At 33.9% G+C, this 26,251-nt stretch overlaps 1 protein-coding gene across 2 annotated transcripts in view; it reads left to right on the top strand.

Moving 5' to 3' along the window:
* LOC127878129 (uncharacterized) overlaps window positions 1-18,101 on the top strand; it is a 27,525-nt gene extending 9,424 nt beyond the window's left edge. For both annotated transcript variants that reach the window (XM_052424552.1, XM_052424551.1), the window contains 4 exons: window positions 136-262; window positions 7,994-8,100; window positions 9,236-10,748; window positions 12,104-18,101. In XM_052424552.1, coding sequence (XP_052280512.1) covers window positions 136-262; window positions 7,994-8,100; window positions 9,236-10,186 — 1,185 coding nt within the window. In that variant the 3' untranslated portion in view covers window positions 10,187-10,748; window positions 12,104-18,101. The remainder of the gene's footprint in view (window positions 1-135; window positions 263-7,993; window positions 8,101-9,235; window positions 10,749-12,103) is intronic.
* The last annotated feature ends 8,150 nt before the right edge of the window (window positions 18,102-26,251 follow it).

Raw genomic sequence — 26,251 nt, forward strand, 5'->3', positions numbered from 1 at the left:
AATGTTTCTTACTTTTCACAAATTGAAATCGCCCAAAGAAAATCTATTATGTTTATATTGACTCGTGATATTTCACTGCAACAATAGTGTCAAAGACAAAACTTGATTAAAGTATTTTGTTCAATTGTATTTTAGGTGTCTATAGTGTTCTTTGATGAACCACTGAGTGGTAACAGTGAACTCATATCAGTGTTTGATGCGGACATTGATGGGCACACAACCCGACGGTATGGGAAAGTGGTTGAAGGACTATTACTTTTAGGTATGTAACAATCATATGGTTTATAAGGTTGTAAATTGCAAACAAAAAAGCATAATTTTTCTGTTTTGTTCATCAGATTTTTATTGTAAACATGTCATGTGGAATTACAATCTTTATTAAATTTGATTCATAACTGTTTTATTTATAGACCTCCAAAAAGCTTTTGAAAGCATTTGTTTTAGTGACATGAAAAGTTAATTTACTCATTATAATGTAAATGAATTGTAATAAAATGTGTTTATCTGCAAAATTAATCTCATTTCAAAACAGTTAAAACACTTGATTTGCTATAAGGTTGGCTGGTTTGTTTTTGTGATTTTAAGTTTGGGTTCAGACAAGGAATCTAGTGTTCCCCTACCTATATATTATTTAAAAATGTGAAATGTATGAAATAAGACAAAATTTATTTTGAAAGCTCATTTCATTCTCTCTATTTCATATATGTTTTTTTATGAACACCTAGTTTTCTTACAATAAACAAGCTTGATTTTATAAAAGCTTACTAAATAAAAGTCAGTTTATGGCTCTGTCTCATTTGGAATGTCACTGTTAATTGAATAAAATGTACCGGTATGTAACCTAATCATTTTTCATAATTTCAAAGCTGACTGTCCTTACTGTAGGCAGGTATATTACAAGTTTACGACAAAAAGTTAAGCTAAACGCCTGTTAACTTGAAGGTTAAATACAATACTTATTATAAAAAACATTAAACGTTTGGTGATGATAATATTAATTTAAAATTTTAAAAATTTCTTAGTTGAAATATTAACTTAACATTATGTACTCGTGACAAAAGTTAGTTGCTGTTTGCTTAACTTACTGTTAATGTTTTGAGTAATCAAAACAAATAAATATCCAGATTCATATTAGAAGCAGACATGTTCTGTATTTTGTTGACGTGTTAAAGAACTCTTCCATGCAATGATACACTGTGATACAGCAGTAGTGTCATTCTCACTGGCAAACGGTGATGTTTTTATTTGTAAGTACAAAACAAATTAATTATCTTTCTTTCTATTACCAATTCATTGTCGAGATTCAAAATTCAATTATTTATTTAATTGTTATAATATTTCAGCAGTGTTGGTAATCAGCACCAGCATGTAAGCTTTGCTCTTGGTAATGTGAGACAGGCTTTGAATTCCTGCTTGATTGTCAAACTTTGTTCCCTGTGGCTGTCTAACCCATATTTTGACCTGCAATAATAACGAATGTGAATGTTTGAGAAATTGACCAGTCGCCAAGTATCGATCGCTCCGCCCACAGTTTTCGATCAGCCAATCAGATATCGATTTTTCACACACCCCTCAGCAACGCTTATCTGGCCGCCATTTTGTCCGACAAACAAAGCGTGTAGTACATATGGAATGGACGTAATTTTTAAGAGTTTACACAGATTTTATATCAAATGCATGACCATTACTGTTCGATCATTATTCAAAATTGTAGGTGCTATACATTTATAAAAGGTTATTATTTTATCTTTATTTTTTGAACAAAGGTTATTATTTTATTTCTTGAACATATGAACGAGTAATGAGAAAACAAACACAATAAATAGTTTAATCACAACAGTTGTGTGTTCTATAAAACGTGTTAAACCGTTTGATGCACAATATTATTAAGCAGTTTTGGCAACATATTAATTGCCACACGTGCTTATTAATCTCAGCGTAATTGTCATTGATTAATAAATGACAGTATGTTGCGTGGATCTCAGAATGAAGGAACATTAAGGCATTGTTAGGTACTGTGCACAATAGAAAAGAAAACTATTTAATTACTTAAATGATTTCCAATTAAATAATAATTATTTATTTTCTGTGGATCATAAACAAGGGAAATCATTATAAATTGTTAACTTAAATATTGTTTTAACTAAAGTAAAAACAACAAAAAGGTGATTTCAACGCGGCTTAGCCAGCTTATTTAACCCTTTCCCACTCAGAAGCAAAGTGAAAATGGCTTTTGCAACCAGCATAAAACCAGAACAGCCTGCGAGTAACTCGCAGTCTGTTCAGGTTTTATGCTGTTTGCTGCTCATCAGTATCAGAGGGTTGAAAATGAAGCTTTTAAAACTTGAATCTAGTAAGAATGGTCTTAAATTCAATTTAACTTTCTAAGGGACTACACATACGTCAAAATACGTATCTAAGTGGTAAAGGGTTAAAGCGACTTCAAGTGTAAAATGTACGGCTTATAATACAACAACAATTTCAAATACAACATATATTGATACGGGAAGAAATGTGAAAATTGCAATTAACATATAAGGGACATCTTGTTATAAATAAACAAATGCATAATATGCTAAATGTATTCAATTCGAATGTTCGTTAACAGCACCGTAATACCAACATTTCATTTTTCGATAGTGAAATGTAACAGGTTCGCATTAAAAATAAATGAAATAAAATGCATATTAGACTATCTGTTAATGAAACCACGAAATTAGGCCTGTATTAAATTATGATTATAATCAAAATTTAATTTATATCTAAATAAAAAAATCGGTGTCTTTTTAAAAATAACACAATAAAACAAAGATCTAAACATTTTTACTAAACAAAAAAAACATCATGATATGGATGTGTCATTTGCATTTAATAAAAATATTTCAAAATTATATATGAATAGCCACCGGATTCACTGTCAGACGGTTTAAAACAAGTTCAACATTAATATGAAATAAATGCTCATTTTAACAACGGATTTTTCATCAACTCCCGATAATATGTATAAGAAACGTTTCTGATAGTCAGTCTGCCGTTAACTCATTTATTTTTATTACGCTATTTCTCTCTAAAGCATTTATGATTATATTTAATTTTGACAAAGCAGTTAAGTTTAGTGTGCGGCTTTAATAATTTATATTATAGAAAAGAGCATGATACATCGTTACAAATATAGTATTTCACTGACGTAATCCGCTATAATTGCGATCTGCTTGTCGGAGTTTTCTAATCACTAGACCACGTGACTATGTGGGCGGAGCGATCGATAGTTTGGCGACTGGTCAATTTCTTGCCAGTTGACCGGTTTCATTAATTCTTCAGGTATTCGTAAATTGGAGAGTATTGAAACAAAAAATTGGTAACATCTTTTAAGAGACAAATAGAGAAGCAGTTGTAAATCAGACCTATCTCTTGCCATTGTTTACCGTCTTTGACTACTTTATTTTCAAGATTTATTTTGCAAGGGTAAAATTGATTGAAGGAAGTTATTTTTTATTGAATGAAGTTGTTTATCTTCATTTATCATTTTCCGTTCACTTCTAAATGCATGCCAGTTTTATTAATATTGTGCTATAAATGTCTGGAATCTTGGATGTTTGTCTAGATGTTTGTATGCTGGAGTGGTGAAAATGTTGAATCCCGGACAATCGCGCCTACGGACAATCGCTCCTATGCTAAATTTGACAGGGCGGACAGTTGCTCCTACGATGTTTTGACAGGGCGGACAGTCGCTCCTACAATGTTTTGACAGGGCGGACGGTCGCTCCTATGATGTTTTGACAGGGCGGACAGTCGCTCCTACATTATTTTGCCAACCCGGACAATCATTCCTACAATCTTTTGTCAACCCGGACAGTCGCTCCTACATAATTTTGACTCCACGGCAAAACATAGTATAGGCCGATCGAAGGCTAACACCTATAATTAACAAACAAAAGTTGTCAACTTGTTAACAGTAAGCCGATTCAACATGGGACATTCGTTCCTACATTACATTTATTGGAATAAGTGCCATTTTGCGAATGGAATAAACATAAAAACTGCATAGATGAAATGTTGTTCTTTATTTTATTTGTATTTATGATATGACATTTATATTACATTTATAAACATATATACACACAAAATACGCAAACGAAAGCGCATACAAACGAAAGGAAACACATATGTACATTTATAAACACAGCTCGATTTATATCACATATTTACATTTATAAACATATATACACACAAAAAACGCAAACGAAAGCACATACAAACGAAACGAAACACATAATTAAGTACATTTATACACACACTCGATTTTTACAAGTCAGTTATCTTTATGCGTAACACATCCTAGTGGCCAATACGAATTAGGTGCCCAACACTCTGCAGGAACTCCACCATTGACATGGTTCCAGCCACATACTGTTCGCTCAAGGTCTTCAGTGCATGTCGGTGGCTCACCGTCTTCTTTCTTACACGTTTCTCCACCGATTCGCCCTTGCTCAGTCGGAAGACATCCGTTTCAACCATCGCGTTGTCTTTCTGAAGACAACCAATCAAAACCCCAGCGACGGATCAAAATAATGTAGAAGCGACTGTCCGGGTTGACAAAATAATATAGGAACGACTGTCCGCCCTGTCAAAACATTGTAGGAGCGACTGTCCGCCCTGTCAAAACATCGTAGGAGCGACTGTCCGCCCTGTCAAATTTAGCCAAGGAGCGATTGTCCGTTACTAAGGAGCCATTGTCCGGATACCAAAAATTTTGTCAGTAACCCTGATTGGATTTACTCAGCCTGTAAAGTCATGTTCTGAAACAATTTTTGGTGTTTTAGTTAAATATACTAATGTGTTTAAATGTCTTAAAGGGACTGTACAACAGTCAAAAGCGGCGTTCGACGCGAATAGATTTTTTGGCGAACTACGAGGATCGCTTATGTAGCTTAAAAATACCTCCGCATGTGACGTGAGCGTGAATGGTCGAGTGGTAAAGTCGGGAGACATTTTGCTAAAAAACTCCATGACTCTAGGGGTCAGTGGTTCGAGCCCTGTGGAGGTTAACGTTTTTTCTTCTTTTTTTAAATTGTATTCTTATTTTTTACTGGAGATTTTTAGTTCCAATGTTTAAATTTATCAATATAAAGCATTTAAAGCAGTTAATGAAAAGCTTTAATACATGCCAAAATCTGTTGGACAGTCCCTTTAACTATGTTGACATTTTATATAAGGCAAACAAACATCTTTTTTTTGCTAGGACATCACCAGAAACATTGGTTGATAGCATGATTTGAGCATTTGTTAAATCAAGTTGCCTTAACATCTGGGAACTGGGTTGGAAGTTATCATCAAATGTTTAATTTATTTAAGCTAATAAATAGTATTGACACACATATATAAATATTTACAACATTAATTATCATAGAATGATATTACCCTTGATTAAATGTTAGCCTAAACAGATCGTGCACATAATTTTTTAATGAAAAAAGGCTTCACGACTGACATCGTATTGATCACATTACAACGTTTTAGCATTATGCTTGTAACATTTGTTTTCTTTTTTGTACCAATTGTTATCTCATTAAAAATAATTATTGAGTTTGTGCTTTAATCATTCAATGACAAATAAATAAATAAATGTTTAAACAAATGTTTTTTGTGATCTTGTCAGATTTTTAAAGTAGCTGTGTCAGTTTATAAATCACGAATTAAGTGATTGTTAATATTTGGAAACAAACTGGCAGGCTTTTAGTTTCTCAACATGTTGCGCAAAAGTATTCCCTTATCAAAACTGTTCTAATAATCAAAAACAAAAACAACTATCATAATTACTCTACGTTTTCGGACACTGTAAGTTTTCCGACATCCTCTTTTTAGCAAAAATAATTATTTGTCGTGACTCGTAATTTTCTTACATACAGGTTTTCGTCCATAATTAATGTCTCTTAATTTTCGAACAGTATATTTTACAGCGCTATTCTACTTACCGGTACCCCCTGTTTTCGCTTATCTTGTGACACTTCTATCATGTCTTTTTACAACCGGATTAAGGTCTTAAAACCTGGTAGATGCATGCTTATGGGCAATTGACCATTACATTTGCGTAACTGGGTAAATAACCATGCATACCGGTAGAAAACAATGAATTCACCCAACAGCATTTGAAACTATTCTATAAAAGTAACAGAAAGTTATATGTTTTTACTGTTTTGTTCTATATCATTTCAGGCAAGACTTAGCAAAGCTGCGAAGTTGTATTTATTTTTTTTAAGCAGAAAAAGAAGAGTAAATCACAATAAAATTATTGTACATTGATTAATTGCTTTTATTTCAATATACCTGTAATTATAATTTTCGGGCACATTAATGTTTGTCTCTAAATTTTCGGACACCTGTAATTTTTAATATGTTTTGTACCTTAATTTTCGTACACCAAAAAAGTAATTATTTTTAAGTGTCCAAAAACTTATAGTAATTACAGTATCGTAGATGACAGGATTTTTTTTTTACAGCAAATGCATCAACCAACAACCAGAGTAATATGGTTGAAAAAAACCATGCTATATTATTTTTTTAAAGCTGGAATTAAATTCTCAAACAGAGTTAGGATTAGTCTGATTTCTTGTTGCCTAAATTACTTGCATGAAATAAATGATGACATCGAAAAAGAAATACTTATCTTTACATATACTATCAAAGCACTGATGGCATCTAAGTTATTCGCTATTGTGTAAACAGAGGATATTGTAGAACTGCATTTTGGTGTAAACCCAACTTTGGTTGTAAAAATCAAAGATTGATCACAGTGCTTTAAAAAGGTTGTGCCTGGTATATCCTCATTTCGTTGTGCCATCATAATCGCCGTAATCATGAGCATCGTCGTTGTCGTAATTCAACATCATCATCAAAGTCACCATCATCATTATTATAATCATCATCAAATTCATCATCCTCATATCTTCGCCGTAATCATCATCACCATCTTAATTAACATCAGCATGGTTCAAGTCATAGAGCTGCATAGGGAAACTAACTAAATGTTGCATTTTATTCATATAAAAAATGATTAATTTTTTTTACAAACCTTCAATTTGGATTTTTTTACAGCAATTTGGAAATTTGTTTTTTTTTCTCATTGGAAATTGCTATTTTAGGTATTTTATAAAGGAGGAAAAAAATCACTGTGATTGTGATAAAAGAACATGATGGTGGGGGTGTTGTTTCTATTGTTTATGAAGATGGTGATGTTCTGTAGCTGATTATGGTAATAAGATAAGAATAAGGATACATAAAGGAAGATGAAGAATATGATAAGGTAATCAAAAGTCTGTTGACACTTGTTTAATGTATCTATAATATGCATTCAAGTTTACATATAGAATATTATGTTGCTTGTAATATTGTCTTTTTAAACTTGAGAACATAAGGGGGAGCATTGAACAAATATCTGAAAAATGTCATTGTCAATTATGTCAAAAATGTCAATTATATCAGTTTCACGTTCAAATTTCATCTGTTCTTACATAATTTGAAAAATTTGAACAATTATTTTAATAAATGTATGTTTTGTCAGCTAATATTATTTAAGAACATGAACACGATAGTTTCTCGTACAGTTTTGCCAATAAGTGATTTTTTATGTCACACCAGTTGTTTTTAGCTCCCCTGATTGCTCAGGTGAGCTTTAAGGATCGGTCTTTGTCTTTCGTCCATCTGTCCTTCCATCAGTCGTCCGTCCGTGATCCGTACACATTTGGTTTGTAAACACTCTAGAGGCCACATTTCTTGTCAAATCTTCATAAAACTTGGTCAGAAGATCTATCCTAATGATACCTCGATCGAGTTTGAAACTGGGTCATGCTGGGTCAAAAACTAGGAAACTAGTAAAAAAAAAACAACCTTGTAAACACTTTAGAACTCACATTTCATGCCCAATCTTCATGTTACTTTGTCAAAATGTTTGTCTTAATGATATGTTGGTTGAGTTCAAAAGTAGTTCTTGTAGCTCCAGAATCCCAGCGTCTCCCGCCACCGATGAGAGGTAGTGATAGGGACCATCTCCCCAGTGGCATTGACCTGTATGAAGAGGCATTGGATGCAAACAAATCTAAAGTAAGACTGTAAGCAGATAGCAGAACGCTGCTGAACCTTTGTTCATCAAGCATGCTGAAAGAGACTTATTTTAACAGTTTTGCAAAAATTATAATTTTCAACAAAATTGTCTTAGATTAAAAACAAATGTATGAAATGTAATTCAACAAGCAAATACAATTCCTTACTGTTATTTGTATGCCCCCGGATCAAATGATTGGGGGTATATTGTTTTTGGCCTGTCTGTCTGTCTGTCATTCTGTAGCAAAACGTTAACCTTTGTTAAAGTTTTGCAATAACATTTGGAATATTGAAGATAGCAACTTGATTTTTTGGCATGCATGTGTATTTCATGGAGCTGCACATTTTGAGTGGTGAAAGGTCAAGGTCATCCTTCAAGGTCAAATGTCAAATATAGGGCTTCAAAGCGGCGCAGAAGGGGGCATTCTGTTTCTGACAAACACATCTCTTGTTTCATTAAAGTCTAAGTCATAGAAAATATTACATCATTCCAAATATAATTACCTTTCTTTGCATTATTTGAAATTGATAGTCTCACAATTTTTATTTGAATTTACAAAGTATTGTATTATGATTTAAGTAGTTTCATAAAGAGATTAACATTTAACATTTGTGTTTTGGTGTTGATGTGATTGTGCTTTTATCTGGGATCTTTTTTAGTCTAAGTCCATGTTTTCAAACATCGTAGTTTTCAATCATCAGTATTTGTGTTGCATTTCCTAAATTTTAGTAACAGTTTCTAGGTAACTGAGCATACATGATTACATGATTGGGACTTTATTTTAAAAATTGTAAAACATTTTCTTCTCCTTTTTATTATACCTCCACTTTCAAAAAAGTGGTTATGGTTTTATACTTCTGTCTTTTTGTCTCCTTGTCAGTATGTCTTGCTGAGGTTATGTGTTTTGGCAGAGAATAACACCATTTAAGATATAAGCAAACTTCATACATAGGTAGATTTATGTTCTGTGCAGTTCAATGCACAATATTATAGCTACATTATTAACAAAGTTTTTTTCCCATTGGTTAATTGTCAATGTTGCGAAACTTTCTGAAAACCTTAGGAGATTATATTTCCCTTTTAAATTATTTTCCCATTTAATCTTACACTTATATAAAAATCATTTATTTTCAGATGGTACCACACCCTGAACCTGAAAAGTGCACCACCAAACAAACAAAGCCATCTGGTGTGGTCATGAAGAAAATAAAGAAAACGTTCATGAAAAGATCTGCAAGTGTAAAAGATCAACTACAAAGAAAGTTAAGTGAGCAGAGAAATGGTTTGTCAGCAGCAGACACAGGATTCGAATCATGGCATGAAAATAGCAGTATATCCACAACAGACACTGGACAAAAATCATTGCATGAAAGTAGCAGAAAGTCGACAGTTAAGACTGGGCACAGATCATCGCATGCAGATAGCAGCATGTCAACAACAGACACTGAACAGAATGCAGATAGCAGCATTACCAGCTTGTCTGAACAGCAAAATGAAAATGATTTAGGCCAGAATGCGCAATTTGAGTCTCTAGTGGATGAACATCAGAGTTGCTGTTCAACTGCTAGGGCAACTAACAAAATGTTCTACTTGCCTTCTTCAGACCCGGAAATATCATCTGAAGTGCAAGAAAATGATGAATTATCTGTATGCAATTTAAAGTCCAACCCGACTAGTACCTTGCATGTTTCAGATGCAGTCATGCAGGATAATACACCTACCGGTACATGGCCAAATGACAATAGCATTATAGAAAATGACGGAGAAGAGAAAGATGGCAGTAACAGTATTGTAAAGATTTGTAATTGCAAATGCTGTACACACGCTATAAACACAGATGAATCAAATGGTTTCCATCGTGAACAGAGCGCAGGAGCTCGTGACGCTTCATGTGATCATTTAAAAAACAGATTTACTTGTATAAGAAATTGTATGAAAGAGATTGAAGAATCAATTGTAAATAAAGACTTTAATAACAGTGCACTTGACTTAGAAGAAATGTCCTCATATTCATCAGATGAAGGGCAGAATGCAGTCAAAAATCAAAAGACATTAATGATGGTGTCACTCTTTCATCAACAATAAAAAAGAGTCAATTGAACCCAAACAATCACTGCAGTAATCAAGAAACACAAGGAAATAAAAAAACACCAGCAGCGTTATCAGAACCAGAGAATGCCCCAACTGAAGATGATTCAACTTTACTAAAGAGACCTATGTCAAATATACCTCCCCCAAAATCTGCTTCTATCACTTACTGTACACCTGCTGAAGATCAGTTTGTACCATGCAGTACTGAGCATGCCCAAGCAAGCTCTAGTACAGATTTAGATAGGAGCATTGCACCATATCATCATAGTTCTCATGCTCATCATACAATTTTAACGAACCAGTTTTGTCAATTCTGTTTTCATCCTTTGGAACCTAGGGTGTTAGAATCTGAGCCATATTTGCCTTTGTGCCCTTATTTATGTACAATGTTTTCGCAGTCATCAAGCAGCTGCTAGACAACGAAGACGCCAACATTTTATTTCTGAAGGTGATTCAAATCACCAAGCGTATCAAGTTGAAAGTATCCATAATTCACCAACTTACCCAGTCCTGCCGGGGGAGTACGATTGGATCAGTGATGATCTTAACAGTTCAGGTAATATTTATTTTAATCTGATTTTACTTGTCCGAAATAGAATGAGATCTTTCCCTAAAGACGCCAAGTACTGGGTCTACCCTCATCAGACAGAAGATTGTTTTAATAAGATGTTTTTAATGCAATCCAGCTAAAATAAATTGGTTTAAACTATAACATTTATAGCATGATAAGCGGATGTCATACCCAATAACAATGTTCAATACTGTGTCCAAGGTCAAAATCAAACTGAAAATATGAAAGTGGTCCTGTATGAAACATGATATCCACCACGTTTAAAACATTCAATCCCTTTAAAAACATGGCCGCCAGGAGGTGCATCAGTTTTCCTTACATGGCTACAGAGAAACCTTTCTCCGCTTTAGAAGTCTTATTTATTTTCCAATCTTCATGAAACTCGCTCAAAACATTTGTAACAATTTTATCTAGGTCGAGTTAAAAACTGGTTAAAATGAAAATCAAATTATAGGTCACTAGATCACATTTCTTAAAAGTCTTGTGAACACTTAAGAGGCCACAGGTAGTGTCCAATCTTTATGAAACATGGTCCAATATTTGTCCCAATAATCTATTAGTTGACTTAAAAACTAGGGTCAAAAACTAGGTTTAATAAAAGAAAATTATTGTGACATATAAATCTTCATGAAGCTTGGTCAGAAAGTTTGTCACAATGATATTCAGCAGTTTGAAACTGGGTAAAGTGATGTTCAAACCTAGGTTTCTGGGTCTAATAAGAGAAAAGGCTAATAATCATAATAGGGGCCGTATTTGTTGCCAAATCTAGTTAAAACTTGGTCAGAACTTTTTGGCCCTATAGTATTTGATCAGAGTTTTAAACCAGATTATGCCAATATTGAGTTACGTTCTTTCTTTAATTCAATAATGTTTGCCTGCATTGTAAGTACAAAGTTATAATCTCCTACATGAAGTAAAGGATGTAGGGAGGAATGCTGGTAGAGCCATGGACGTCTGTCCATTGACACAAACTTGTCCTTGGAAACTCTATTTCTTTGTTCAATAAACAACTGTACGCTTTCTTGGATTGTTCATACAATATCTATTTTTGGTATGCACAAAAAGTCATGTTACATTTTAATTGTGGTCTTTTACAAACATTTCAAAATATTGCTTTTGGGGTCATGTTTGGCCTCATCTCTGGGTCAACTTTTTAATTTTTAAACTACCCCGGTCGGTTACATATTTTTACATGCAGAGTGGGGAGAGGGTTTTAGTTTATTACTATATCTGTAGAAATTTCAAAATTCCAACTGTTGCTTTTGGCTTTTGCATAAATTTATAAATATTCAGAACATTCACAACTTGTGCGCAATTCTTTAATACTTAATCTTTTACAGGCATTACAAGACCCCTTCTACTCCGTGTAAGCAGCTTGGTAGGTAAAGATTGGAGGAGAATGTTACGAGAATTACGCATTGAAGAAGCTTTAATTGATGAGCTGGAGAGAGGCAAAACTCTTCAGGAGAGTGCCTATCAAGGGCTTGTGAAGTGGAAACGACGGTTCGGTAGAGAAGCCACGTTAAAACAGTTGGACGACTGTCTAAGGAAAATTGGACTAACAAGTGTTGCTGAACAGATCAACGGTTATTCCACGATATGATTGGAGTAGGTCATTCGAGAAATACATTTTATGTTGTTAAGTGACAGGTCATTTTATTGTTCACGTGTATTTTGCGTTACGTTAAATGAGAGTTGACAATAGTTGAACTGTTCCATAAATAATGCAATTTGCATTGTAAGTGTTGGACTTGGTTTTCTCTTGAGCAACATGATGTTACTTTATACCAAAAAAAGGTGATGTCATTAAAAAATCTTGATATTTTTTTCAATGAATATCTTATCAATCAGCATTAGTATAAGAAACTACATTACTATGTTGAAGTATCTGAACACCAGGTCAGATTTGATTGTTTTCTTTTTTTAATTTACTGTTATGATTCTATGTGAAAGAAAGGATAAAAAAATTGCCCCTTTGTCTGTCCGGACTCAAATTTTGATGAAATTGAGTTTGTGCGGATCTCCAACAAATGTTCCCATAAATATTATCTTTTTCTACTTGATTTCCATTCTTTTGTATTTACTTCCGCCCTTTAAACTTTTGTGTCTGTTCAAGATCTCAAACAGTAAAGATCGGAAGTGACGGTACTAGATGATACTCAAATTGCAGCATCCTTTAATGGTGTATGCAAAATGTCAATATATCCGTACTCACGTCCTAGACCTGAATGATGCAGATTTGTTAGCAGGCAAGCCTGTGCAGCATGGCAGTTTGTTTTGCGGATAAAAGAATTAAAAGAAATGCTTGATTGGATTGATAACTATCATTGTGATATGGTATAATGATTTTAAATGTAAACATTCAATTCATGTATATCCAAATTTTAAGAACAAATGAACGAGGAGAAAAACAAGAAAACAGTAGTCCACTATGTACATGATGAAGACATGTAAAGCAAGTTAGACCTTTTAATCAGAAGTTTACATAACGACTTTTTATAAAATCATTTAGCTATAGGATATAACACAAATGAAATAACTTATCATCTCAAACAGATGAAACTTTATATTCAGCATTCCTAAAAGGTGGAGATGGGCATCGTTGTCAGGTTGGTCTGGTCTGGTGATTTTTCATGGAGTTATTACCCTTCGATTATTTATATGTCATTTCCTAAAGGATGTTTTATTTCCTATGACATCTCAGGAATCAATGATCTGAGTTTTATGGCACTTTTTACTTTTTATGTTGAATTCAGATGTTGTCATGTTGTTCATCTTCAGGGAGTTATTTCCTCTTGAACAAGTTTTTGTTTCCACACAACTTAACCAAAATATCTACAGAGGGTATGGTCAGAAGCATTCATCGGATATATTCTTGTATCACACATAATTATACTTACCTTGGTTTTCTTAATTTTTGATGTCCCATTTACAAGATAATGAGATTAAACAACATTTTTTGCTGATTATGCATTACTGTCTTTTGACCTATTGTGTTTTGTCACAGAAAACACTTTAACCCTCACGTGTAGTCGTTCATCTGGCACACGTTTTTGAGATTGCCCCGCTCCTTTTTCAGAATATTGCATTGAGTAAGTATGGGAAATCCAATTTCTGGCGTTAACATTTATCCGACAGCCAAAACAAGTGCAGTTGTAAATCTAGCTCATAGATTTTTCTTTTGCCATTGCATCAAATACGTTTGCCAGCATGTAAATTTAAATCCTGGTTTCAGTTTTAGTAAAGATCAGATTGATTTCTGTCTTTACTGACCCGTTTTTTTTATAGCATTTGCTATTTAAATTAATTTCCCTTAATAAGCTTTTCTGTGTTGAAAAAAAAGAGAAATTGCTCCAAAATCATTATTCATCTGCGGTAATTGTTTTTTGTTCATTTACCTTATCAGCAACAGCTGCCACATGCTGTTATAACACATATTGTTTTTGTTATGCATTGTAAAACAATGCCAATTTTGAGGCTTTGTTGTTTTTGTATTTTATATATATGACTTATTATGCCCCCCTTCGAATAAGAGGGGGTATATTGCTTTGCTCATGTCGGTCGGTCTGTCTGTCCGTCTGTCGGTCTGTCCACCAGGTGGTTGTCAGACGATAACTCAAGAAAGCTTGGGCCTAGGATCATGAAACTTCATAGGTACATTGATCATGACTCGCAGTTGACCCCTATTGATTTTGAGGTCACTAGGTCAAAGGTCAAGGTCACGGTGACCCGAAATAGTAAAATGTTTTTTGAATGATAACTCAAGAACGCATACGCCTAGGATCATGAAACTTCATGGGTAGATTGATCATGACTCGCAGATGACCCCTATTGATTTTTAGGTTACTAGGTCAAAAGTCAAGGTCACAGTGACCCGAAATAGTAAAATAGTTTGCGGATGATAACTCAAGAATGCATGCGCCTAGGATCATGAAACTTCATGGGTAGATTGATCATGACTCGCAGATGACCCCTATTGATTTTGAGGTCACTAGGTCAAAGGTCAAGGTCAGGGTGACCCGAAATAGTAAAATGGTTTTCGGATGATAACTCAAGAACGCATATGCCTAGGAATAGGGCTGCAACGGGTACCCGAAATATCCGATGATATCGGATCCTACTCCAGATTCGCGGGTACGGATCCACCCCTGGACATTTCGGTTCCGAATATTTATTTTTATAGTTGAATGTAACCTAGCGCTGTTTTCACGAGTATTGTTTTAATACAGACTGGTTTCATTTATGAGATAAAAGAAACGTATAATAGTCGATATATGATGACGTGAAACAGTCAAATAGCAGATCATTCGAGATCCTTCGGCTTTTATTGTATAAAAGTGTCATTTGCAACAAAGCAGATCTAATTCGAAATCGTGGAGGATTTACACATTACAAATGCAATTCATAATGGCAATAAGTAAGTTTTCAATCCTTATTGTCTTTCTGAGTTGTATTAAAAACAACGGTAGTGGATCCAGTGTGTCTGGAATGTTATTCAGGTAAATTTTGCATAATTTCGCGACCTGTCCAATTGAGTTCCTGCATCATGTAAATTGTAATGTTTTGAAAGCATCATCTACTAAGTTTAAATGCTATCTTGTGATGCAAGGAACCGTAGTGCCCAGTGAGAGAATCTTTTGCACAGCAGGAGATCTCGCCAGTGCTCAAAGGGCTTGCCTGGGCCCAGACAATGTTGAAATGCAAATTTTTGTGAAATCAAAAATTAAACTGTATGAACACTGAACAGTGAAAAGCATATGTTAACAAACAAACTATTAAGTGAATAATTGTAAAGGTTTCGTTTTATTTTGACATTGCTACAATGTTAAAAGAGAACTGTGTTATGTTGTTTTTTTTGTAAACAAATGTTTAATGTTTTTCAGTCAAATTATACTTCTAAAACCATTGATTTCTTTAATTTAGACAGAAACTTCAAATTTTCTCTTGTATGAGGGATCCGGATCCGAAAAAAAGTAAGAAACCATATTTGGATTCGGATTTGGATCCGAACAAATTTTTTGGATTCGTTGCAGCCCTACCTAGGATCATGAAACTTCACAGGTAGATTGATCATGACTCGCAGATGACCCCTATTGATTTTGAGGTCACAAGGTCAAGGTCACGGTGACCCGAAATAGTAAAATGATTTTCGGATGATAACTCAAGAAGGCTTTTGCCTAGGATCATGACACTTCATAGGTACATTGATCGTGACTAGCAGATGACCCCTATTGATTTTCAGGTCACTAGTTTTAGCTGAAATCTTAAGATGAATGTCCCATTGACTTTTTAGGTCTTTTTTTTACTTTTTAATATGTGATTTACATATTTCTTATTGTGAATGTTCTCCTTGAGGAATTGTTTGTTAATGTTTAAGTTTAGTTTATATCTATTTACTTTAGCTCATTAGCATGAAAAGCCAAAGGCTTATTGAAACACACAATACTATTAGCAAAGACCTATTGAATACATTATGTATTGTATAGGTCTTTGCTATATGAGAGATCTAAAGAATACTCCGACTAGGCGGACAAAATATCCATTACATCTACACCATGGGGGTTTATTTTTAATGTTTTGTAAAGACACATTGTTATGTAATATATTGAGTGTAAAGTGATTTCCTTCAGAAATACTGTCCATGACTTTTGTTATGTGTTAATGAAATATCTTATTGTATTTACTGACGATTGCATACATTTATAAATTAATCTTTAAAAAAAGCAACATAAAAAGTTCTTACAATGATTTCTTCTATCCATATTGGTTAAAAGTATGACGAATCGACAGAACTATCAGAGTGAAAGTATTTAAATATTACATGATGGGATAATTATTTACACAAATGAAAAGCATTATTTTTGCTTCATTTTCTCTATTAATTGTTTCAGAAAAAGCATATTTATTATTGCAATCAAAGCACATAATATATAGTTTAAACACATTTACCATGTCATTACAATGAACTAGATCATAATTACACTTTTCTACAATTGAATGCTCATTGTGCAGTGCTTACTTTTATGTGCAAAATATGTCAGCCATAATATCAGCAGCGTCATTTGAAAATGGGTCTTATACCATACACAGCCAGTATAGTTCCACCCCAGCCTTTTGAATTGCCTAGTCTGGTTAGGAGCAATGTGGTCTCTTTAGCACACAAGGCAGCTCCTGATCAGCTTGCTTGAATGCACAGGCTGATGTTGAGATACGCTTACTGCATATGGCACAAGTCCTTATTTCACATGATGTGGCTCATACTAGTATGTTATGCAAAACATTCAATGTTATACTCAACAATTAGTTTATTTGGGTATAGCTTTTTTACCAACACATATTTTGCAAATTTGTTTTGTATTGTTCTATTGTTATTTATTGTAATCATCATTTACGGTTGATTTGTATAAGAATTTTGTATCCATTAATTATGTTTTTATGCCCCCGGATCAAATGTTCGGGGGTATCTTGTTTTTGGCTTGTCTGTCTGTCTGTCATTGTATGTGTCTGTCTGTCATTGTGTGTGTCTGTCCAAAACTTTAATCTTGGTCATAACTTTTGCAATATTGAAGATAGCAACTTGATATTTGGCATGCATGTGTATCTCATTGAGCTGCATATTTTGAGTGGTGAAAGGTCAAGGTCATCCTTCAAGGTCAAAGGTCAAATATATGGCTTCAAAGCGGCGCAGTAGGGTCATTGTGTTTCACAAACACAACTCTTGTTTGTTTAAGAATTGCTTACATCATATAGATCTAAAACATTAATATGTATTTTATCAATACTACACATCATTGAATTCTATCTGTTTTGTTTTCAGCATTTGTGTTTATTCAACTAACCTATATTTTGGACGCTGCTGAAAGTCATAAACCACCTTATAGTGGTTACATGGTTCAGTGGTAACACACAAGTGCAAGATTTAAGTTGTCTCAGGTTTGATCCACCGTTAGAAAGCTTGTTCTTTTAACTTGTTCCTTTTGTTACTCAAAAAGTGTTGCTGTTTAACAGAGGAAACTTTACAAACACATTGAATACTTGCTCACCTACATCTTTTGGGTGCATTTTTTCCATGTTGGTTAGATATGAGATATAAGTTTATGTGGGATGAACGCGTTCCGAAAGGGCACATGTTTAGTTTTTTTGTATTAATTTTTTATTATATGTGTGTTATTTGTATTCATACTAAATATACTACAATTATTTGAGTCTCTTTTCTGTGAAATTAACAAATGTAAGTTTGATTAGATAAATTACTGGTGTTTCTATATAATATTAATTAAATAGTTCTTATTATTAAACCACATTTCACAAAGTTAAACTGTTCTGTACAGTTTATTAATTAGTATTATCTTTTCCTCTCACATGAGCACATAGTGCTCACGTGGAGCTTATAGGATATCATAAGTATTGGGTGCATCTGTACATTTTATTACTTCTCCTGCTAAACTACTGGGCAGAATTAACAGGAATTATCCTTGAATGACTCTCTTTTAAATCGTTATGGACTGTTGCATATGTAGGTCGAAGGAGCATACATATATATTTAAAAATAAAACAAGAGATGTGTTTGTCAGAAACTCATTGCCCCATATTGCGCGGCTTTGAAATAAAATTGCAATATATCATTTGGCAGGTTTAGAAATTATCTCCCTTTTAAAGCTTATTACTTCCCTTGGATTGTATATTTTTTTACTTTTGACCTTGAAGGATGATCTTGACCTTGACCTTTCAACTTTCAAAATGTGCAGCTCCATGACATACACATGCATGCCAAATATTAAGTTTCTATCGTCAATATTGCAAAAGTTATGGCCAATGTTAAAGTTTTCGGACGGACGGACTGACGGACGGACAGACAATTCAAATGCTATATGCCACCCTACCGGGGGCATAATAACTTTCAACTTCTTATTCTCTGAAACCACAAGGGTCAGGGGTTTAATATTTGGTGGTTGACTTCAATCTAGTGGGATGAAAGCTGGAAATTGTCTTGGGGTCACATGATTTATATAAACTCACATAGAAAATATATTTTACAAATCTTCTTTAATCCGGCTAGCTACCTGAATCCAAAGATAATCATGAACATTTTGCGATGGGTGGATGTTTGGCATCTGACAGGCTGTGGTGTCTGTTGTAAAAAATTTGCATTAAACAATATCTTTTTTTATTTCATTGAAAACTTAATATCTTCTCAACTGAAACCGCAAGACTGGTATATGGTTTAGAAAATTGTTTATTGTTGTTTTTTTTGCAAGTTTTTTTTCAAATTATGCTCTTGAGATTAAAACTTATATTTAATGTAGACTGCAATCATTTGTACTCGAAGATCTGAAATCCTATGATAAATGGTGATCTCATCTCCCAGACAATTAAATTTCACTCCAATACCAGACTCTAGGCAACTTTCTTCATGGTACTTCAAAAACAAACAAAAAGCAAACCAAAAGCAATGAACTTCAGTAAAAACTAAATACTGGAAATTGCAGCTATAAATAAATAAGTTCCAACTTGTGTGAGTCTAGTTAGTTAATGAGGTTTGCATTGCTGGGACACCCACTTGGCCTTCATATAATGTAGCTGCAGGCATTTAGTAAGAAACACTAACAAAACAAATAACATTGGTTTATTGGCAGCTAATGGTTCCTACTTCAGGGTTCTTTTTAACTTTAACATTTAGTCATCCTTATTTTGCTGTCTTGAACTTTACTTTTAAACTGCATTATTCTGTGTAACACCATCATTTGTAATTGGTGATATACATGTATTATATAAATTTCACTTTGTTTAACAAAAACTATCATACATATAGTGCAATGCTACAAGCCAATGCATGCTTTATTGGCCTATTCATGTATTTTATTTTTCATTTTATGTGACTTGGTAATTGTAAATAATCATTTTTGTTAGCTCACCTGTGCACAACATGCCCATGTTAAGCTTTTGTAGTCGCCCATATTCCGTTGTTGGTTGTGAGAGTTGCTGGTTCGGTCCATTGAATAACATGCCAATTTTCGTTTTACGGCTATTCTGCCATGTTATCTCTCTAGGAGTCATATTTTATGTCAAATCTTCATGAAACTTCTGCAGAATTTTTTTCGGCGTAAGCTGTATTAAGCCAGCTTTTCACCCTGACTTTACCTTTGTAAGTGTCCAATAATATTCAAATAAAATTTCCCGCGGCTAGGTACGAATGAATACACTTCATTTATTCCATTGGCTGATTTGAGTATAACACCAGAACATTGGAAACATATCCGCGTCTTTGTAACACTGTTTTACTGCATGAAACAATTTTATCTCTAATGTAAAGGCTCAATAGATAGAACAATTTTACAATCAATTTTTGACATAAATACAGTTTGTGCGTTCACCTTTTATTTTCAGAGAATTACCAGCGCAAAAGCGTTTATACTAAAGGCTATATTCTCATATTTAGTACTTACTTGCATTGCATTTCAACCCGCGAGGTTTCGGGTCAATTCGCGGCCAGTGTGTGAAAGTCAGAGTTTACATACAGTTCATCACCGGAGTTGGCAGAAGGGGTTGCAATCTTTTCATTGAAGGAAATAATTGGAATCTATGCTATTTTTGTCTGATGGAGTAAATAGTTCGTTTAGTCGCTTTGTTGATATATCAATATTTTAGGCACAGCTGTTGCCTTGGTCGTGTACAGTTGGCGTAAACAAGCCGTCGTTTCAGCAGCAGAATTGTTACCTAACTTTAATGCGTTGCATTCCAATCCGCAAGGTATCAAGGTCAGTTTGCGGTCAGTTGCAGAAATCTTTATATAAACGCCGTCTCGTAAACTTTGTGCACTTGAAGTCTGTTTTGATCAGAAAGATACTAAATAAAGATATTCGGCGATATTATTGTGGTATGTCAATCATCGATTTTTAATATGTTTTCAACATTTGCATGATAAGGACCAATTTTGATAAAATTAATTAGAAATATTTATCCATTTAGACCAGTTTATTAAGCATGAGCACAATAATTCACTATACTATAATTATGCAATTAAATAAGATTCAAGTATTGCCGGCTGACCTATATGCACTCGTTTATTTTCATGTTTCTTGTGTTTTTTCTATTCTGTAAATATAGATATCTGAGTAATAATATCACATAAAGCAAAATAAGCCACGAAATCTGGCGCAACACCCCGTAATTGATTTGCTTGTGATGGAGCTAAGAACTGCGCAGAAAAACGGCATCCGCTGCTTTTTATCTTATAGAGATAACTTTTGATCGTTCATAAACATCGACCACAATCAACGCCGTATATCTTTTTTGAAGATATTTCTTGTTAATGATAACTTTGCCAAGATCAAAAATGGTTCCAGTGCATTGTGCATTGAAATACATGGATGCTTGGGTGCAGTTAGTTTTCCTTTTGTGACTGTATTGAAACCTTCTGAAGAATCTACAGGTCAAACTTATTGTCTAATCTTCACAATACAAATTATCAGTAGATTTGACCAAATGATTTCTATAGTTACGACGGAGTCATGTGAGTTAAAAAAAACTAGAGACCCAAGTCAACGTTTTTAAAAAGCTTGTAAAAAGACAGCACATTTATCATGAAACTTAGTAACAACATTTCGTTTTAATGAAAGGTATCTTGGCAGAGTTTGAAGATGGTTCTGGCCCCGTGATCACAAAACGATTTTGCAATCGAAAATTGATTTTAACTGACATTGATTTTCATTTGTGCCTATCAACTACAATGGAAATCCATTTTCAATGACAAGCAAAATCGATTTTTCGATTGCAAAAAAGCTCTGTGAATACGGGGCCCATTCTCCTAGCAGAGTTGTAGTTCTAGCCTCAACATACATGTGAATGTAATGAACCGCGCATTGTAAGAGAGTGCAAGGGGCCTGGTCTGCTAATGAAATGTGGCCACCAGGGAGGAGGCAGTTTACCTTAAATAGCATTAGTGAAACCGTGTTAATACTTCAAGGTATTATAAGAGCTTTTACTAGTTTGAATTTGACGTCATAAAATTTAAATGTCAGTGTAACAAAAGCTTCTTCTTCGTCTAAAATTTGACGTCATAATATTTTTTAATGTCAGTGTATTAATAGCTTTGTCTTCTTTGAATTTTGACGTCATAATATGTCCAATGTTAGTGTAATTAGAGCTTTCCCTTGTTTTTATTTTTGACGTCATAATATGTTCAATGTCAGTGTAATTAGAGCTTTCTCTTGTTTTGAATTTTTGACGTCATAACTATTTTGTTAATGTCAGTGTAATTAGAGCTTTCTCTTGTTTTTGAATTTTGACGTCATAATATGTCCACTGTAAGTGTAATTAGAGATTTCCCTTGTTTTTATTTTTGACGTCATAATATGTTCAATGTCAGTGTAATTAGTGATTTTTTTTCTCCGTAACAGGTAGAGTGGCTTGGTTTAAAAAGACGCCACTATTATTCTTGCTTATGTAAAATCCTGGTACTTGCCTACCAAACCTTCTTTCTTATGTTAGAATTTTTTCTTTTTCAATCCATATTACTTCCGTTCTGTACTAAAGTTTGTTATTGTTTTTATAGTAGTATTGCAAACAATGAATTTTTGTCTTTTTTTACCAAATATACTAACAACCAACTGGACTTGCGCGCAAAAACTTACCATTACCTTACTATCATCTGGTATGAATATTAACATATGTACTCTAAATGTAAAAGGGCTTAATAGCAAGGACAAACGCACTAAAATGTTCAAATGGTTAGACGAAAAAATATAACATATGTCTTTTACAGGAAAGTCACCTAACAATTACCTTAGCACAAACCTTGAAAAATGAATGGGACAGAGATATCTATCTTAGTGGACAACATACAAATAAACAAGGAATTGCTTTTCTGATCAAAAGCAATACAGGAATAACAGTGGATAACTTTAACGAAATAATAATTGGCAGACTAGCAAGTATAGATATAAAAATACACGAAACCCAATTAACATTAATAAACGTTTACGGCCCTAACATAGATGAATCTAAATTTAACGAAACGCTTCAATCCTATATAATAAGTAACCAAGATAAAAACATTATAATCGGAGGCGATTTCAATATTGTTCTTAACCCGTTATTAGATTTTAAAAAAAACGGAAACCTTTATACTCACTCAAAAAATAGAAACATTTTGAATAACATAATTGAAAACTACAATTTAATAGATATCTGGCGTACAGTTAATCCGAATGAGAGAAAATTCACCAGGCACTCAAACACAAAACCAACAATATTTTGTAGATTAGACCACTTTTTAATATCTGAATCACTTTGCAATATTATTGACACATGCAACATAAAACCAGGATTTATGACCGACCACTCGCTAGTTGAACTAAAACTGCATAAAATACAACCTGAAAGAGGCACAGGGTACTTTAAACTTAATAATAGCATCTTATTAGATACACAATATCAAACACAAATAAAACAAGAAATAATCAATACGGTTCAAAATAACAGAGATGCAAACCCAAACACATTATGGGAAATAATTAAAGGTAATATACGTAACACAACAATAAGATACACATCATTTAAACAAAAAGAAACACACAAACTTGAAAAAGAAACCATTAAAGTCATTGAAACACTTGAAAAACAGTTGCACGAAACAACCACAAATGATTCCACCGCCATTAAAAATGAAATTGCTTCAAAAAAACTAATATTAGAAGGAATCTATCATACACACCTCAATGGCATAATACTTCGAGCGCGGGCACAACATGTTGAACACAATGAAAAAAATACTTTGCAAACATTGAAAAACGTAGAAGCGAACAAAAAACTATACACAAATTAGTAGTCGATGGCAAAGACATAACAAACAGAAATGAAATACTAGAAGAACAACGTCTTTTTTTCGAAACCCTTTATAAACGAAAGAATGTCGAAAATAACACCCTTTTTAGAAATACGCATCATGCTTTAAATGAAGCGGAACAAGAATTATGTGACAGATTACTAACCGAATATGAATGTGGATTAGCTCTTAAAGAAATGCAAAACAATAAAAGTCCGGGATCTGATGGCATCACTATCGAGTTTTGTAAAATATTTTGGAACGATATTAAAACGCATTTAACTAATTCACTAAATTATTCATTTAACAACGGAAGTTAAACCACACTTCAATAAAAGCTGCGCCATGAGCGCATGATACGCCCGTCGTTCGCCAATGAAGTAGTAAGGTAATAAATAACCCTTTGAATCATTTTTTTACTTCAGTTTATTTGTATTTGAATACATGGTTTATTTTATAAGTACATGAGCATGGAAATCACGAAATTTTGACGAACAAAGTCCCATAACTCTGGAACGACAATTCAGAATTCCGTCAAAAACGAAAGGGGATCAGGGTTTATCAATATTAAGATTGTGTTGAAATTTGAAAAAAATCCATCGAAGGATATTTGAGCTACAGTAGGACATTCAATGAAATCACGAAATTTTGACGAACAAAGTCCCATAACTCTGGAACGACAATTCAGAATTCCGTCAAAAACGAAAGGGGATCAGGGTTTATCAATATTAAGATTGTGTTAAAATTTGAAGAAAATCTGTCAAAGGATATTTGACGTAGCGTACGACATTAACAGACGGACGGACGGACGGACGGACGGACGGACAGACGGACGCGGGGTATACCATAATACGTCCCGTCATAGACGGGCGTATAAAAAATCCATCGGGGGATATTTGAGCTACGGTAGGATACATGAACAACAATAACATTTAAGGTCACAGTGACCTTGACCTTAAAATGAATGACCTTGAAATGACCAGTGGTCATCTAAAGTGTGCTTGCAAACCTTCATGTCAAGTTTGAAGACTCTATGTCCAAGCATACCAAAGTTATAACAATTTTAACATTTTAACATTTAAGGTCACAGTGACCTTGTGTGACCTTGACCTTAGAATGAATGACCTTGAAATGACCAGTGGTCATCTAAGTGTGCTTGCAAACCTTCATGTCAAGTTTGAAGACTCTATGTCCAAGCATACCAAAGTTATAACAATTTTAACATTTTAACATTTAAGGTCACAGTGACCTTGACCTTCAAATGAATGACATTGAAATGACCAGTGGTCATCTTCTAGTACTGGCCAATCTTTATTTCAAGTTTGAAGACTCTAGGTACAAGCATACCAAAGTTATAACATGAAATAAGAACTTTAACATTTTTACATTCAAGGTCACAGTGACCTTGACCTTCAAATGAATGACCTTGAAATGTCCAGGGGTTACTTACTAGTTCTGGCCAACCTTCATGTCAAGTTTCAAGACTCTAGGTCCAAGCATACCAAAGTTATAACAACTTTAACATTTTTACATTCAAGGTCACAGTGACCTTGACCTTCAAATGAATGACCTTGAAATGTCCAGTGGTTACTTACTAGTTCTGGCCAACCTTCATGTCAAGTTTCAAGACTCTAGGTCCAAGCATACCAAAGTTATAACAACTTTAACATTTTTATATAGCTACAGTAGGACATTCAATGAAATCACGAAATTTTGACGAACAAAGTCCCATAACTCTGGAACGACAATTCAGAATTCCGTCAAAAACGAAAGGGGATCAGGGTTTATCAATATTAAGATTGTGTTAAAATTTGAAGAAAATCTGTCAAAGGATATTTGACGTAGCGTACGACATTAACAGACATACGGACGGACAGACGGACGGACGGACAGACGGACGCGGGGTATACCATAATACGTCCCGTCATAGACGGGCGTATAAAAACAAAGTATAATATCACTCATTCCAAAACCTGGAAAAAACTTAGAATCCTTGTCAAACTGGCACCCGATTAGTCTGCTAAACAATGATTATAAAATAGCAACAAAAAGTTAAGCAAACAGAATTAAAAAAGTATTACCATCAATCATTTCCAGATCTCAATCCGGCTTCATAAAAGGACGTTACATTGGTGAAAACGTCCGTCTTATACAAGAATGCATAAACTATTTCAATAATTCAAATAAATCTGGGCTAATATTCTTTGCAGACTTTGAAATGGCATTTGATTCACTTGATCATTCGTTTATGTTCGCCTGCTTAGAAAATATAAACTTTGGTGAAAGTCTCATCAAATGGGTTAAACTGTTCTATACCGACATAAATAGTATAATTACTAACAATGGCTTCTTCTCTAACAGCTTTAACATTGAACGAGGAGTTCCACAAGGGTGTCCACTCTCATCATCACTATTTATTATATGCATCGAGTATCTATCACATCACATCCAATCAAATACACACATAAATGGCATATCACTAGAAAATAACGAAGAAATCAAACAGACCCTATTTGCTGATGATGCAACTTATTTCTTAAATGACAATTACGAGTCTTTCCATAACCTAATAGAGTCGTTAACCCTTTTCGGAATAACATCAGGTCTTTAACTAAACAAAAGTAAATGTACTGTGCTAAGAGTAGGTAAATTAAAACAAAGC

Source organism: Dreissena polymorpha, chromosome 4, assembly GCF_020536995.1.
Source record: "Dreissena polymorpha isolate Duluth1 chromosome 4, UMN_Dpol_1.0, whole genome shotgun sequence".
Taxonomy (NCBI): Eukaryota; Metazoa; Mollusca; class Bivalvia; order Myida; family Dreissenidae; genus Dreissena; species Dreissena polymorpha.